General features: G+C 41.0%; 1 protein-coding gene across 1 annotated transcript; it reads left to right on the plus strand.

Annotated features, from left to right (window-relative positions):
- Positions 1 to 1,094: 1,094 nt before the first annotated feature.
- On the plus strand, positions 1,095 to 3,157 carry olig2 (oligodendrocyte lineage transcription factor 2). The gene is made up of 2 exons (XM_029459160.1): positions 1,095 to 1,194; positions 1,634 to 3,157. Exon 2 carries the CDS (start codon positions 1,656 to 1,658, stop codon positions 2,466 to 2,468), a length of 813 nt encoding a protein of 270 aa, XP_029315020.1. The 5' UTR covers positions 1,095 to 1,194; positions 1,634 to 1,655; the 3' UTR covers positions 2,469 to 3,157.
- The last annotated feature ends 11,827 nt before the right edge of the window (positions 3,158 to 14,984 follow it).

Here is a 14,984-nt window from a genome sequence, read left to right on the forward strand (position 1 = left end):
GCAGAATAAGTTATTAATTTAACGTTTTTAGAGTCATTTCAAACATAAAATAAAAAAAATATATCAACATTTAAATACAGAGACAATATTTCGAGCCCAGTCTTATGAAAACAGATACACTTGTAGAGGCAATTAGCGCTGATTGCGTCTGACTGCACAATACAACTCATATTTGGAGACAATGCTGCTGTCACTTTGAGTTACGTCCGAGAGCAAATCACCGGTTTGGGCCCTTATGTCAGTCAGAGGCCGTCTGAGCGCCAGCAGCAGGCCACACTGCTATCGCTCACTGCAGACTAATTGAAATGTTACGGATCATAACCGTTAGAAACAATTTTGCACACTTCATTAATTAACGTTAAAGATGCACTTTAACGGCAGCTGCTGGTCGACAGCGGGTAACAACGGAAAACACCATATTAACACCAAAACTGCAAGCAGGAAACATATTGCGCGCTTATTAGGCTTCGACCCGTTATTACTGATCATTTTAAGGGGCGACGTGATTTTATGGTCGAGTAGGTTACAGCTCACAGGGTTTGATAAGAAAAATAAAAAATAGAAAAAGAGATGAAGAACGAATTTTCGATCAAAATAATAGCGAACATATTTTTTTTAGATTATTAAAAAAATATAGAATGTTGAATAAAAAAAGAACTTTTTATTTTTTTAAACAAAAGTTGCTTAGACACAGTTTCGGCACAAAACGAATTAATAATAAATGATGTAAAGCTTTAAAAAGAGGCCTTACATATTATATTACTGTTTCCAGATACTGAATAATACAGACAAATTACTATTCACTTAAGAGAGGCAAAATGTGGTTTATAATCTGTGTTATTATAATAAAATCCATCCACACGCGGGACAACATTTTCACAAGAAGGGGCCATATGTAGGAGGGAGTGTGTCTGATTTCACTTAATGCTGTGTGTTGGTAATTACATCAGGCTGGAGGAGCCCCCCTCTCCTCCTCCCCTCCCCCCCTCGTTCTGCACGGAGCTGATTGGTCGCAAGGAGGCAGCCGGGACAGAAACTGCGTTGTCCTGGTGACCCGGCCTCTGTGCGCTTCAGCCAGCTATAAAAACCCGCGGTCGCACGCAGGCGTGCCAAATGGGCTGTCAGATGCGATTTGGAGTAACAAGTGGATTTGACGTTTAAGTTTTCTCTGCATCGCGCTTGGAAACACTCTTGGTATGTGTTTGATTATTTGTTTTGAGACATTCTGATAAACAATTACTATCTACTTGCACATCTTTGTATGGCTGTTCTCCTAGAGGCAAGTAGAAATACAATCTAGAACATATATGGAAACTCACTGATATCTTATTCCTTATCTGATGCTCAAATATCAAAAGGTACATATTTGCAAGAAAAGTACGTGTTTGAATATTAAATATCTGCAGCATTCAGGATACATTTTCCACTTTAAGGCTACCAATTAATCAAAAGCCAGATTTTTTTTACACAGTCGTACTTTTAGGCAGGCTATTAATTAAACGGATACAATTGCAATAACTTCTATCACCAGTCGTTGTGACCTCCAAAAAGTTGATATTATTTTTTGAAATGGGGTTATGAGATATACATTTTGGGGTTCAGAAGATTAACTTCAAACTTTTTCTCTCTTCAGATAACCGTTTTGTACCTAGACCATGGACTCAGATACGAGCCGCGTGTCGAGCAGACCATCATCTCCCGAGGAGGACGACATATTCCTAGCAACCCTAAAGAAGTCTGTTCACGGCTTCACTGGCGCCGTGTCCTCCACTCATCTCGAGACTCTGGCAGAGCTCCACGGCCTGCACGGCCTCACCGTCGAAGACGAGGATTCACTCGCACTCCGGCTGTCCAAAAAAGACCGTAAACTCCTGTCAGAGAACGAGCTGCAGACCATCCGCCTCAAGATTAACAGCCGCGAAAGGAAAAGGATGCACGACCTCAACGTGGCCATGGACGGACTCCGGGAGGTCATGCCCTATGCGCACGGACCGTCGGTGCGCAAGCTCTCCAAAATTGCCACCCTGCTTCTGGCTAGAAACTACATCCTGATGCTGAGCAACTCACTGGAGGAGATGAAGCGACTGGTCAGCGAAATCTACGGCAGCGGCGGACACCACGGCGGCTTCCACCCAGCAGCCTGTGGGACTATGACACACGCAGGGCCCGTGCCGGGACACCCGGTAGTTTCACACGCCTCACACCCGGCGGTGCACCACCCGCTCCTCCCCCCGGCCGTCTCCGCAGCCTCTCTGTCCGCGCCCGGTATCTCCGTCACCTCAGTCAGACCCCATCACGGACTCCTCAAAGCCCCCGCTCCCGGTGCAGGGCCGCTGGGCAGCAGTTTCCAGCACTGGGGCGTTGGCACCGGGATGCCTTGTCCGTGCAGCATGTGCCAAGTCCCGCCTCCGCATGTGACCAGCATGAGCGCCGTGACCATGCCGAGGCTGCCCAGCGACCCCAAGTGACTCCAAACTAAACGGAGACGAACTTTTGGGGTTATTACAGACTCTCTCCCCACATTATTACTCTTTTTATTTATCTGTGTTGCTGAATCCGTTGCGTCGACGGAACCAGTAAAGAACAATGCATTGATTTTCCTCACTGGGACATTGGGGTTTTGTAACTAACTTAGTATTTTATGGTTATTAACCTCAATTGTAACAGGTGTTTCTCCACAGAGCACCTAAAAGCACAACACAACTTCGGCTGATTTCTAGAAATCTTTGATGGCGCAGGCATCTGTGTGTCTCCACAGTTCATTTAAAGATCAAATTGAAACTGCTCTGTGGTCCTGCAGGGGGGAAAGGTCACACATCAAATCACAAATATAGAGTGTAAATATGTAGATGGTTTATTCTGTTTAAATAGTGGGAGATATCATATATAATTAGAGTCCTGTTAATGTGTGGGCAGACTTCCGCCCCCTCATGTTGCATCTGCTTTATTCTATCCGTCTTATTCAATGCTTCTCTCCTTATTTTCTCCCCAGTAGTCATTCTCTGTCCGACGGAAACATTGACCACTTGTTTATTTTTTTAATAAAAAAATGAAAATGATATTTATTTACTTATTTTGGACGGGAATTTCAGATGGATCTCTGATTATGTTGGGGTTTGAAATGTAAAATAAAGACGATTAATTGAAAAGTAAAAAAGTCTTTGGTGATGCTTTTTTATTTTGGAAATCTGTGTTGAGTTTACACAACAGGAGGTAGAACATGTCTAACTGAGCTGTAAAGCAGCACCGATACACCCGACAGGCCTACAACCACAGACACACTGAACTCCAGCAGTATTACACGGACACACGTTCATCACTAAACTGCTCTTTTTTGTACATTCTGAGTAAGAAATATATTATATTTTAAGCTTCAATTTCACCTGTAATTAACTTTTATCATACTTATTATAATTTTGAAGTACTCAGGCAATTATTATATTAAAATAATCTACTATTTATAATCTATTATTAAAAAGAAGGCTGTTGAAGAAACCTTTAACAGTTGAGATGTAGAAATGATCCTAAAGAAGACGATGGGCCTTCATTAATTCATTAAAATACAATTTATAATAGCTTTATTTTCGGATTAAGTTAGACAATTTTGTGATATTTAACTTTAGAAATAAAATTGACTTTACTTCATGCAAAATCCTTCTGACAGTCTCTGTGAAGAGTAAACTCAAATGTCAGCCAGGAATAAAGAAAAGCATATATACAGCTTTATGAGAACCTTTATGAATTGTCATTCATTTTAATCCTAATCTTAATTCTTCCTAAACACTGGTCCTACATAAAATACCTTAAATCCATCTGATAAAAACAGGAATTTCTCTCATAAAACAATAATTGAGTTGGAAAGTGTTTCCTAGATTTAATGGATAAAATAAAAATGTTTTAATAATCTATTTTATGATATACTAGCATGTGTGCCATAACGAAACAAACTTACTCTGAACTCTTCTTTTCTGCTGGATGATCACAACAAAGTCAGTTTATGAATCAGCTTCATCTCAAACCAAACAGTGATGAGTTAACACCAAACTGCAGGATGTATCTGTATAAATGGGCTAAAAGATTCATTTATTCCACATATTGAATACTCTTCTATTTTCTGACCTGTATGGCAAGAAGGCAAGATCTCAAAATTGCATTTGGAATTGTCATCTTTGCAAAATAAGCGTGTAAACAGCCGCTCAGGACGAGCACAAAAAGCCAGTGATGAGTTAAGGCCGGTACACTTTAGGAAAAGGCAGCAGCTGCATAGCAGATTGTGCATGCTGTTGCAATGTTTTCCAAAGGCCTTTGAAGCTGGAATGATATGAACTAAATATCTGAATATTCATGCACGCATTTGTTTATTCGTCTCATTACTGGAATTGAATTATTCAAAGTCCTTCAGCATTTTGTAGGACGTTTCAGAGAGATAGAGGTCATTTGGTGCAATACAGCAAATATACAGGTTATTTTATTTATTTTTTTACAGGTAAGATATGAGACAATGTTTCTTTAAAAAGGCTCAGGATGTGGAAACAAATGTTAAGCCTACATCCTAAAATTCCTTTGCTCTTAGATACTTTACACTTTAATATTATACAATTGACTTTGCATGACAATTAGTAGGCCTACATGAACATCTAACCTCTCCTCCTCTCCTGCAGAGTCAGATGGATCCATATTACGGAGAAATCTTATGATATCCCTATTATTCAAGTTGATTATATAACAACACAGTTATGTTTGTTCTGATAATAAATGCTGTAACTGTTGTTATTCATGTAATATATCCATTTAAAGCTCTTTGTGTGCACATCAGATCAACACAAGGTCAGTTATAAGGGCATTTGAAGAGACATTTAGAGGTCAAAGGTCAAATTCTGTTTTCTTCAGTGTCATGAAAATGTGACTGGTAGATAGATTATAATCTATACTTTACAATGATGTATGATGTAATGATATTCTGTGTCGGTTACCCGCTTTTAAAATAGCTTCATGTGTAAAATAGTGAATAAACATGGAAGAATTGTAATGGAAAAAGGAGTGATAGCACATAGAAAGTGACTATTACTGCAATGCTCTCATGCATTTTCCAACTCTAGGAGAAAATAAATCATTTTGAGACGTGATCCCTCCAAATTGGAATGACAGCCACATTTTGGGGGTCAGGCTCTTGGCCTAAAAGGCCCCTCGGATGTATTTTGTTAAACAGATTTAACATGAAGAGTGGAATTAAGGTTCTGATCTCATAGAAATGAAAAGTCAAAGATAAAAGTTTTAATTTTTTCAGCTTTTACTACTCTGCAAACTCACACATCTGTTAATTCCATTAGACCTGTTTATCTCCATGAGAATAATAGTCCTATGGTCTGAAACGCTTACTTTTCTTTCAAAGTTTTCACACTTTTTCACCCTTTAAATATGGAATAAATGGATCCTTTTGATGCATAGGAAGAGCCTCTTCAAGAGTGTTGTCAGTGTGTGGGCATTGGCTCCTATGATAACTCCATGTACTGACACAAATCTTAAAGGTGTTCCACAATTACAGTTTTTCTAAATCCCTTTGGATTATTTTTTTAGACTTTTAAAAGTCTGTTTCATGGGACATCACAGCTCTACTGCATGTCTGCCAAATCTAGTTACTCACCCGAAACGTTTCATTTATGTTTCAAAACCTAGTTATCGTGTCAGTAAATTGGCCAATGGCACCAAAATGGAAAGTTGTTTTGTCATCGCGGGAGCCGTACTGGTCCAAATGTTTAGATGTTTTTCCAGCATGGCAGTCAAGCCTGGACATGTTTCTTTTATACAAATCTTTGTTTTGTTTGACTTTTTTTTGTTAACACTGACTGCTGAACTATACAAGAACGTCAGTGTTGTCTAGCTGAAGGCTGTAGTGCATCGCACTGAGCTTTTCAGATCTCCATTTCAACAGTAGGTAAGAGTTAACTGGGAAAAGTCAAAACTGTGCAATACTAAAGGGATGCACATTGTGTATGTATACAGGAAATGTAGTTGTGTGTCAATGTGAACAGAAAATTCACTTTGGATCTTTCATGTCAAGTCATATAGAGTGAAAAGAACATTTGTCACAACATGACATTCATGCCAAAAAAACAAACCCAGCAACAATGAAAACACGTGTGGTGGTTCATTGTACCTCCTCACAGTACGAACAAGTTCTCACCTGCTTGGTGGACATCATGGAGCTCTTGTTGGTCTGGACAGAGATGCTTTCCCTTGCGATAGTAGACACACATCCGTGTCATAGATACTTGTGTGTCTGACAGACTTTGATAATTGAATGTATTTGCACGTGATGGTTTAGACGAAACTGACAGTGGTGTTAGAGCCACAGTCTGAACACACACACACACACACACACACACACACACACACTCCTGAGAAGAGGTGCAATCAGGCAGAAGTGAAACACCTGTTCATCATCGTCAACCAAGTCACTGGTGTCTTCCCTTAATGTGCTTTCTTCACAGATGTGTCCCAGTAAACCATGACAGTGAGTGCACAATACCAGGACCCTGAAAATGAGGCACAGAAACAAATTGTATTATTTATATCTGTTTTTCTCGCTGTGACATGCCATAATGTCTTCTGTGATACGCCCTATGATAGTTTCAGATTTTAACACACCTGTTTTATGCAAACTGGTAAATGATGAATAATATACTTTCTATGCTTTACGACACTTTGCCTTTAAATTAAAGAGTAAATTCACTGATTCAGGTCAGGCCAACTTGTAGATGTTGTTTAAACTGACAGAAATGTCTCTGATGTTTTCCCTGGTCAACGTAATTGCAGCAATGTTTTAGTCTGCGGTTTAGTCTTAAAATGTTAACGGTATTTGTTGAGAGTTGTAATAATGGACAGTTTTCTCTCATCTAAAACATCACAATGTTTTTATTGTATCAAAAGAAGAATCCCCATAGTGGAGGCCCCAGTTTGTCCCCTTAAAGAAGATTAGATAGTTTGATGAATTTACTTATTGTTTGCAGCCACACAATAACTCATTATATTTTTCTCAACTTGAAAGTTTCAATTGTTTTATCTTTTGGTATAATTTTTGTTCTCAGCTATAGTGGGACATGACACATGTAATCAAGCAGGTGATGTTAGAAATAAAGAAATGTCTAAAACATGAGCAAAAGTAGATGTTCCTACATCCAGGCCATGTCGAACCATACATCCCAGTGCGTTCACTTCGCTCTGCATCGGCCAATCGTCTCGCTGCTCCCTCACTACGAGTGGGACCCAGATTCCCCTCAAACAAAACCCGCCTGTTTGCTATCCTGGCTCCAAAATGGTGGAACGACCTCCCCATTGATGTCAGGTCAGCAGACAGTCCTCACACCTTCCGTCGCAGACTGAAAACTCACCTGTTTGGACTGCACCTCTAGTCACCTCTATAAGTGACTTATATTGGTTTGGCTTATTTGTAGCTAATAGTTGAATCTATATTCTATTGTTTCCGTATGTTGCAATTTTGTTTGGCTTATTTGAAGCTATTCTGCACTTAAAGGATTTCACCTATTTGAAGTTAATGTACTTGCAAGATTCTTGCTGTTCGGAGTTGTATCCTCATGATTGGACCAAAGCGTCAGCTAAATGAACGGTATGTTACGTGTGAAGAAAAGCTGATACAAGAGATACTAATTCCCTTCACCACGAAATATCATCTGGAACAATAGAGGTTGGTGAAACATTTATTAACACAAAAACAATCCGTTTAGCTGTTTTGAGAATAATCAATCACTTTGCACTTGGCACATAAAGACATACGCTGTAGGATCATCTATCTTAGAACATCTGCTTTACACCAAGTGTCTTGAAAGCCGTCCAAGCACCTTCGTCTGCGCAAAACGCAGTTAACATGGATTAGAAAGTCTCATGTTGCAGAAATAATTAGACGCCCCCTCCCCCTCATCATTCCCTTTCTTAAGTCTAGTCTGAAGCAGTCTAGCGTTCAACATTTAACGCCTCAGATATGTAGGAATTGTACATTCCAAGATTCGCTGGTCAGGAAGTCATGAAACCAAACTTCACCCAATGACAGCTACAGATGGATGATGAATGAAAGAAGTGTCTTAGTAAGACGTCGTTCCACCTCAAGCTTCCAGAAAAGCTTCAGATTCAAGCAATGAACTTTCCCATTGTTTTATGACATAACTTTCTAAACATGGAGAGAAAGAGAGAGGCTGGAAGGAAATAATCATAATGTTACCTGGAGGAAATATTTTTTTAATGAACATATCTGCAAAGTGACCAAATGTTCATCCACTGTACACATTCCTCAACAACTGTCCCAACAGTATTTACTAAAGGAAAGTCTTACTGTTTTTATAGTTATCCAGACGCTCACAGTGCTTTGTGGAGGTTAAGGAAAGATTGTGGTCTTGATTGAATATTAAAAAGGATTTTATATATATAATATTCAACACAAACTTCTCCTTTAGTGCAACCAACCTAAACCCTGACCACACATCAGACACAGGATGGGAAAATCCTGCACTTTATAGCCTTTATTCACCATCCAACTCCAACACAACTATTGTTTCTGCACTTAATTAACGTCTTCATATTCCTATTCTAATTTAATATCAGTGCGTAGTGCATTCAACACATTTTAACTTCTTATGGCGAAGTCATCTTAAGTTGATGCATTCACACGACACTGCTGAGAGTTTCAGTTTAGCAGACACCCAGATAAACAGCATGCTAAAGTTGAAAGAGAAACTGACTGAGTAGCATCTTTTCAGCTCTGCCTGAACACTCTGGTCGAAAGCAGCTGGGCTTCACGTCCCTGCGATTGGATTTGAATAAACAGCTTCTCATCCACTGTTGGTGGCAGGCTGACTTATCCATTGATGCTGAGAGTGTGAGGTTGATTCTGTGACAGTTTAAATATTCATAACTTTGGACAGAAGGGGAGCATCGGTCTTACACTGCTGTAACTGGATTTAAACCTTCCTAAAAAAAAAAAAAAAGAATTGCACAGATGTAGACCCTTTCAGCTCCGCGCATCATGTTGTGTTAGCTGAAAGGATTAAAGATCGGTGGGATGCTTCAAAGGTGGCGGAGTAACAGAAAGAGAAACAGAGTCTATGATGCAGCGGAGGAGGAATAAGAGAGAGAAGATAAACAAACAGAGAAGCTGTCAGAGACAAAGGCAGGATTTAACACTTACAAGGGAATAGATGGAGCTTTAAGGTGAATATGAGACCTCGGAGGTCACTCTCTCCCATGGGTCTGATGTTTACTCCAACTCAGTCTCATCTGCTCATCCTAAACAACCATCACACACTGGGATAGACTCACACCCATAAAGAAACACTGGCAAGCAACAAGTGATTAGCTCAGTATTAAATTAATATGCATATTTAACTCTGTTTCAAAAAGTTAAATGAGAAGAATATGAAGCTTCAGCCGTAGCTGATTAGCTATTTCTTTATTTACTGGAGCAATGTGAAGAATGGTATTGATCTTTTCACCTCTCCACCATGAGGTGGACATTTCTGGTTTTAAGTGAAATATCTAAACAAGTATTGGACAGAGTCCCCCGGCTGACTTTTGTTGGTTGTTTCAGGTACTGCTGAGATGATGACACCAAAACACAGCAGTTTATATTACTGACAGAAAGGATCTTTAGCAAAGCAGCAGTAGGAGACTCGCAAGTATACTTGTGTGGAGGGAGACCTCTGAGTTCCTGAAGGCTGATCCATGTCCCGGTCCTGTGCTCCTCAAATTCATTTGATTATTAATACATTTTATGTATTTGTTTTAGAACTTTTAGACAACATTGGTGTTGATTTACAATTGCACCCCTTCAGTGCCCAGCGTCCAATCCTTTTCTTTTACAGCAGCCAGCTCTGGTCCTGATTGATTATAGGTCTAGGTCAGCACTGTGGGTCTCACATTCACAGGTTGGGGTAGAAATGATTTAGAGATCAATGCTGATAATGGGTCACTTATGGATTTGCACAAAGTTTGCAATGAGACAGTTACGTCAGTGGCTGCATTTCTTTCTTTCTTTTCTTTTTTTTACTGTGTACCATCTTGACCACCGAGCTGCAGGTACTTCATTACATTTATTAATCCATCAGGATATTTTTGCAACACCACATACTGAAGAACTTTTTTGTGTCTGTTCAATAAACTATGAACAGCAGCAGATGAACTCCTCGATCGGGTGGATCAATGTGTTTAGTAAAAGCCCAAGGGGACAAAGACAGAAGGGAGTGAGAGTAAAGGAAAACGAGAGAAACAAAGCGAGAGAGCAGAAGATCTATTGAGTGTGTTTTTTGTGGCTGAAGAATCGTCCCCAGTGGCTTTGAAAAGAGGGATAATCCTGTCAAATAAGCAGACCTTTGGATATTCATGACTGGCCGAGCGGCTCCGCGGACTGAAGGAGGACACAGTCAGGATGGGATTAAACATCAAAGTGAATGTGAGGAGCTCAGGACTGGGACATGATTCAACCAATGCAGAAACACAGAGGTCTCCGAGGGGTGTGCTGGGGGCCAGTGGGGACCAGTTGTCTGATGGCTGGACAGCACTTTGAATGACTCCAGGACGAGGGCCTCATAAATGCCTTTCAGGAGAGGGATACGGTGTGGTGTGTGCACCTGCCCCCCAATCTGAGAAGCACATAAGCATCGGGTTTAGTAACAAAATAAGTTCTCATTACTGTCATCCTTCAGTCTGTTGACCTGCTGAGGAGGAGAGACGACGTGACAGAAATGATCAAGTGATTCGACATCACTGTCCGCACGCGTTTTCCTGCTTTTGTTCCGGGACTGTTTCTCATGATTTGGACTGTGACAATGCCTCCGTGCACAAAGCCGGGTCCATAAAGAAATAGTTTTAGCAGTTTGGTGAGGCAGAGGTTGACTGGCCTGCGCTGAGCCCTGACCTCAACCCTCTCCTCATCTTTTAGATGAACTGGAACACAGACTGTGTCCCACACTTTATCACCCAGCATCAGTGTCCGACCTCACTAATGCTCTCGTGGCTGAAGGGGAGCCAATCTGTGCATCAAGTTTCCAAATCTGGAAAGCCTGAACGCTGAGGCTATTATAGCTGCAGACTAAAGCTCATGGATTTGGAATGACATGTTTAACGATCACATGGGTGTAATGTGAGGACTTTAGTGTATGTAGCCATGTTGATCATTTGGATTTTATTTGTCCAGGTTTTGTCATCTCATTTCTTCTTGAAGTGCAATACATTGGGGGTGACTATAGTTTGTGGTTGTCAAAGCATTCACAAATGACATTTTGATAATTTAACAGCAATATATATCCCAAGAAACAATGTCCTCTTGGTCACTGTTGATAATCCACAGAACTTTATGTGGACAGTTTTTATTGGAAATACATTTGTCCAAAGAAACAGTCCTTAAAACTGTTTTTTATAAGCTACAGCAAAAAGAGAAATATTTCTTTACTTGCATGGGTGCGTTGTCAATCAGCATCCACTTCTGTCTTTCCGCTGACTTTTTCCATTAAAACACTTTTACAAACTGTTAAGATAAAGAAAAAATTACGTTTGAGAATCATCACCAAATACTTAAAGACATGCTCTCTGACACACACCTTACTCACATGCACAGAAGCTCCTATTTCGGTAACCAGCTAAATGTATGCGTATCCCATATGGTTTGTTGACCATGTCACGCTCGTGTCTGTCCCCTGGCTGTGGCCCTGCCAGCTAGACTGCTGCTAGCAGCTGGGACGTTCGGACAAAGAAACTCAACCTGACAGGATTCAGGGAACTAAAGGGATGTTGGGAAACACACAGACACACGCACACAGCGTGTTCTAGAGTTGGCTAAAAGAAATCTGAATTCATGCTGAGACCTTCCTGACATGACTTGGGTAGATCTGTACTCGCACTTTGAACACAAAACAAATCTATTTTTGGACTTGTATTCATACCTCTTAAACTCACCAATCAAAAGTGTTTCAATCTGAAGACCAAATGTGAAAACAAGATATGATGTAACTGTTACAAGAGCATGTTAGCATGCTGACATTAGCACTGCTGTGCTCAAGTACAGCCTCACAAGGCCACTACTGTAGAGCTCAACGTATCATCTTATTAGCAACACATCTTCTGTCTCATCACTTTTCTTCCACAGGGCTTCTGTCTTTCTTGAGTTTGAGGTTAAACCGGTCCAGTGTGATTATTTCAGCCTCGACAGCAGCCGTGCCACCATGAGATGTTTTAATAACTGCAACCCCAATTTGTCAAGTTACTGAAGCCTGCTATCATGTTGCACTGCAACATATGTCAGCTCTCTGAGTTGTTGCCTCCCCTGGGGTCCTCTGTTTCATAAATCAAATTAACACCACAGTCCACATGGCTGTCTCCTAATTCACAAGTGAGCTGGACGGAAGTAAACCGAAGTTATGTTTTCTTTTTTAGGTCTGTTTTTTAACCCTTTAATTAAAACAAGTAATGTGTCAGTCCCCTGTATCACACTCTCGATAGTTAATAGAGCTCAGTGGGAGGCCAGTCATGAGTTTCGACAACATCTGTGATAAACCTGCTGCAGTTCATTCAGATTGGAGACTGAATAGAAAGGGAAAGTGGTGGCTGCTTCAGTCTGATCTCTCAGGTCTTAGTGGGGATTTTAATGTGCTGAGAGGCTGTGAGGAGCAGGAGCACAGTGGGAGGTGAATGAGCTGCAGGAGGAGGAGGTTGTAAGGCATAGAGGAGAGATTTTGGGCTGTCTCGAGGCGAGAAGGGGGGTTGTGGTTTGTGTGTGTGTGTGTGTGTGTGTGTGTGTGTGTGTGTGTGTGTGTGTGTGTGTGTGTGTGTGTGATACAGGGTGTATAGGCTGACAGATGTGTCCATCAAGGGTCTGAAAGAATCATCTTACATCCACTGCATCCATCTGCCTGCCTGGCGTGGCAAGATTTTGTGGAATTAGGACAATGACTTGATATGCAAAATGAAGTGGGAGAAAGGTTCAACTCTGTCATTGGGTAAAAACTCTGGTTGTGCAAGAACATGTACATATTGAGGGTTCTACTCAAGACCCCAACATTTCCATTTAAATTAAGCATCACAAAGGTTTTTAATCCAAAGAAAATTAAACAATTGTGTATAAAGAGTGGTCAGTGAAGCCCTGACAACTTTAAAGTTTTCTGACTTTGAAAGTTTGAAGTGATCCATTGATCCCATTAGCATCCGTTCATTCACGGCGTAACAAATTAGAGAAATTAGCACTGGACACCTTTTCTCCACAGCACTATCTTTCTCTCGGCACTCCCCGGTCAGCTGGGAGATGTGATCCCTGCAGCGTATCCTGGTTCTACCTCGTGGCGTTCTCCCAGCTGGCCGAGCGCGAAACGTGTCCAAAGGGAGGCAACCAGGGAAGATCCCAACCGGGCTGTGTCGACAACAAATGTGGATAAAATGACACATTTGTATTTGATAGTGATGCACATACAGGAAGGCTAAACATATAACATCAGATACCTCACATCCACCACACCCGCCAAATCATATATAAGAAGTATTTTATGCTATACAGGGATTATTGTTCATAGAATTTGTAGCTACCTTCTCATTTGCAATTAAACATTCAAGTTGAAACTATCCAATGTTAGAATTCCCTTTGTGCCAATGGATCACAAAGTTGAGTCTCACATTTCCACCCTGCAGCAGGTTATTAGTTGAAGACACATATAATGCCTGTTACCCTCTCCCTCGCTGAATTGCTTCACTTTCAGAAGTCTAATTTCGGGGAAGTTTATCCTCATCCATCATACTGCTATCAGCTTTCACTTTAACAGGGACTTTGGTCTCGCTGCACCGCCCTCCATACAGATGGGGATAACCTCTGAAAACCCACCCTTGGTCTTGTACCGCTAATAAAACCCAAGAAGAAACATCTCAACCCGCCCCCTCAACATTTACACTTTAACTAGCGGTGCTCCTGACCTCCATCGCTTGGTGAGAAGAAGAAGAAGCTCTGTGTTTGACTTTGGACAAGGATTCCTGTGGAAGTTTAGTGTCTGTGAATCCATCATTGTCACGGTTAAATAGGATCGGAGGTTTTAAGGATACTTTGTGGGGGATGGGTTAACTAACACTTTCCTATTAGCAGCCACCATACAAATCCCCGGTGGCATTGTTTCAGAGAGGAACATCTGCTGTAACAATAGACAATCATTGAGTTGGATTATGTTTGGGGTACATTTTAAATGGCTGCAATGAAAGGTTAGAGTGCTTTGGTTTGACTGTTGCAAACAAATCAATACAACACTTTAGAAAACAATCAAGAATATATATATACATAAGATTTTAAAAAGATTTTTCAGGCTTTTAATTTGAAAGTACATCTCGATCTTGCAGGAATAAATCAGACAAAATGAAACAAGCAAAAAAGTGTCAATGAAGCACTTAGCAACAAAATATGAATGTGGCAAATGTCCATCTGTATTTAAACAAGCGCGACCAACTGAGCGTGTGCAGCTATTGAGAGTGAAGCATTTAGGCTCTCTTTCACAAAGGACCCGAGGGCTAAAACCTTACACCCCTCCCACCTTCATTATCCCTGCCACACTATGATCAGCACCAAATGCCGACTATCCCAGGCCAGCGCTCACAAAGCATGCTGGGAAGGACAAAAGCAGACCTTCAGCCGATTGGTTCCACCTTATTAACAGCTTGTAATCTTCTCATGTCTTTGGACAGGCCTCACAGAGCAGGAGTTAGGGCGAATAGACGAGTGTGTCCTCCGTTCCTGCTTTGATGCAGAGCAGCCTTTTCCCCTCTGAAAAGTCCCGTTCTGTTATATTTCCATTGTTGCTGCTGCACCTGTTTGCCCGCAGGGACACATGGAGAAAATCAGTCACTGGCAACTGTTAATTTCTTATTAGACCCTCTCTGCACATTGTAAACAGAAGACAGTTTGGTGTGTGAACCCATAGCAGGTGCACCTCCTTGTGTAGGGTTCTGTT

Source organism: Cottoperca gobio, chromosome 21 (assembly GCF_900634415.1).
Source record: "Cottoperca gobio chromosome 21, fCotGob3.1, whole genome shotgun sequence".
Lineage (NCBI taxonomy): Eukaryota > Metazoa > Chordata > Actinopteri > Perciformes > Bovichtidae > Cottoperca > Cottoperca gobio.

Coding starts and splice junctions, on each gene's coding strand:
- olig2 (XM_029459160.1), top strand. CDS start 1,656: ATGGACTCAGATACGAGCCGCGTGTCGAGCAGACCATCATCTCCCGAG.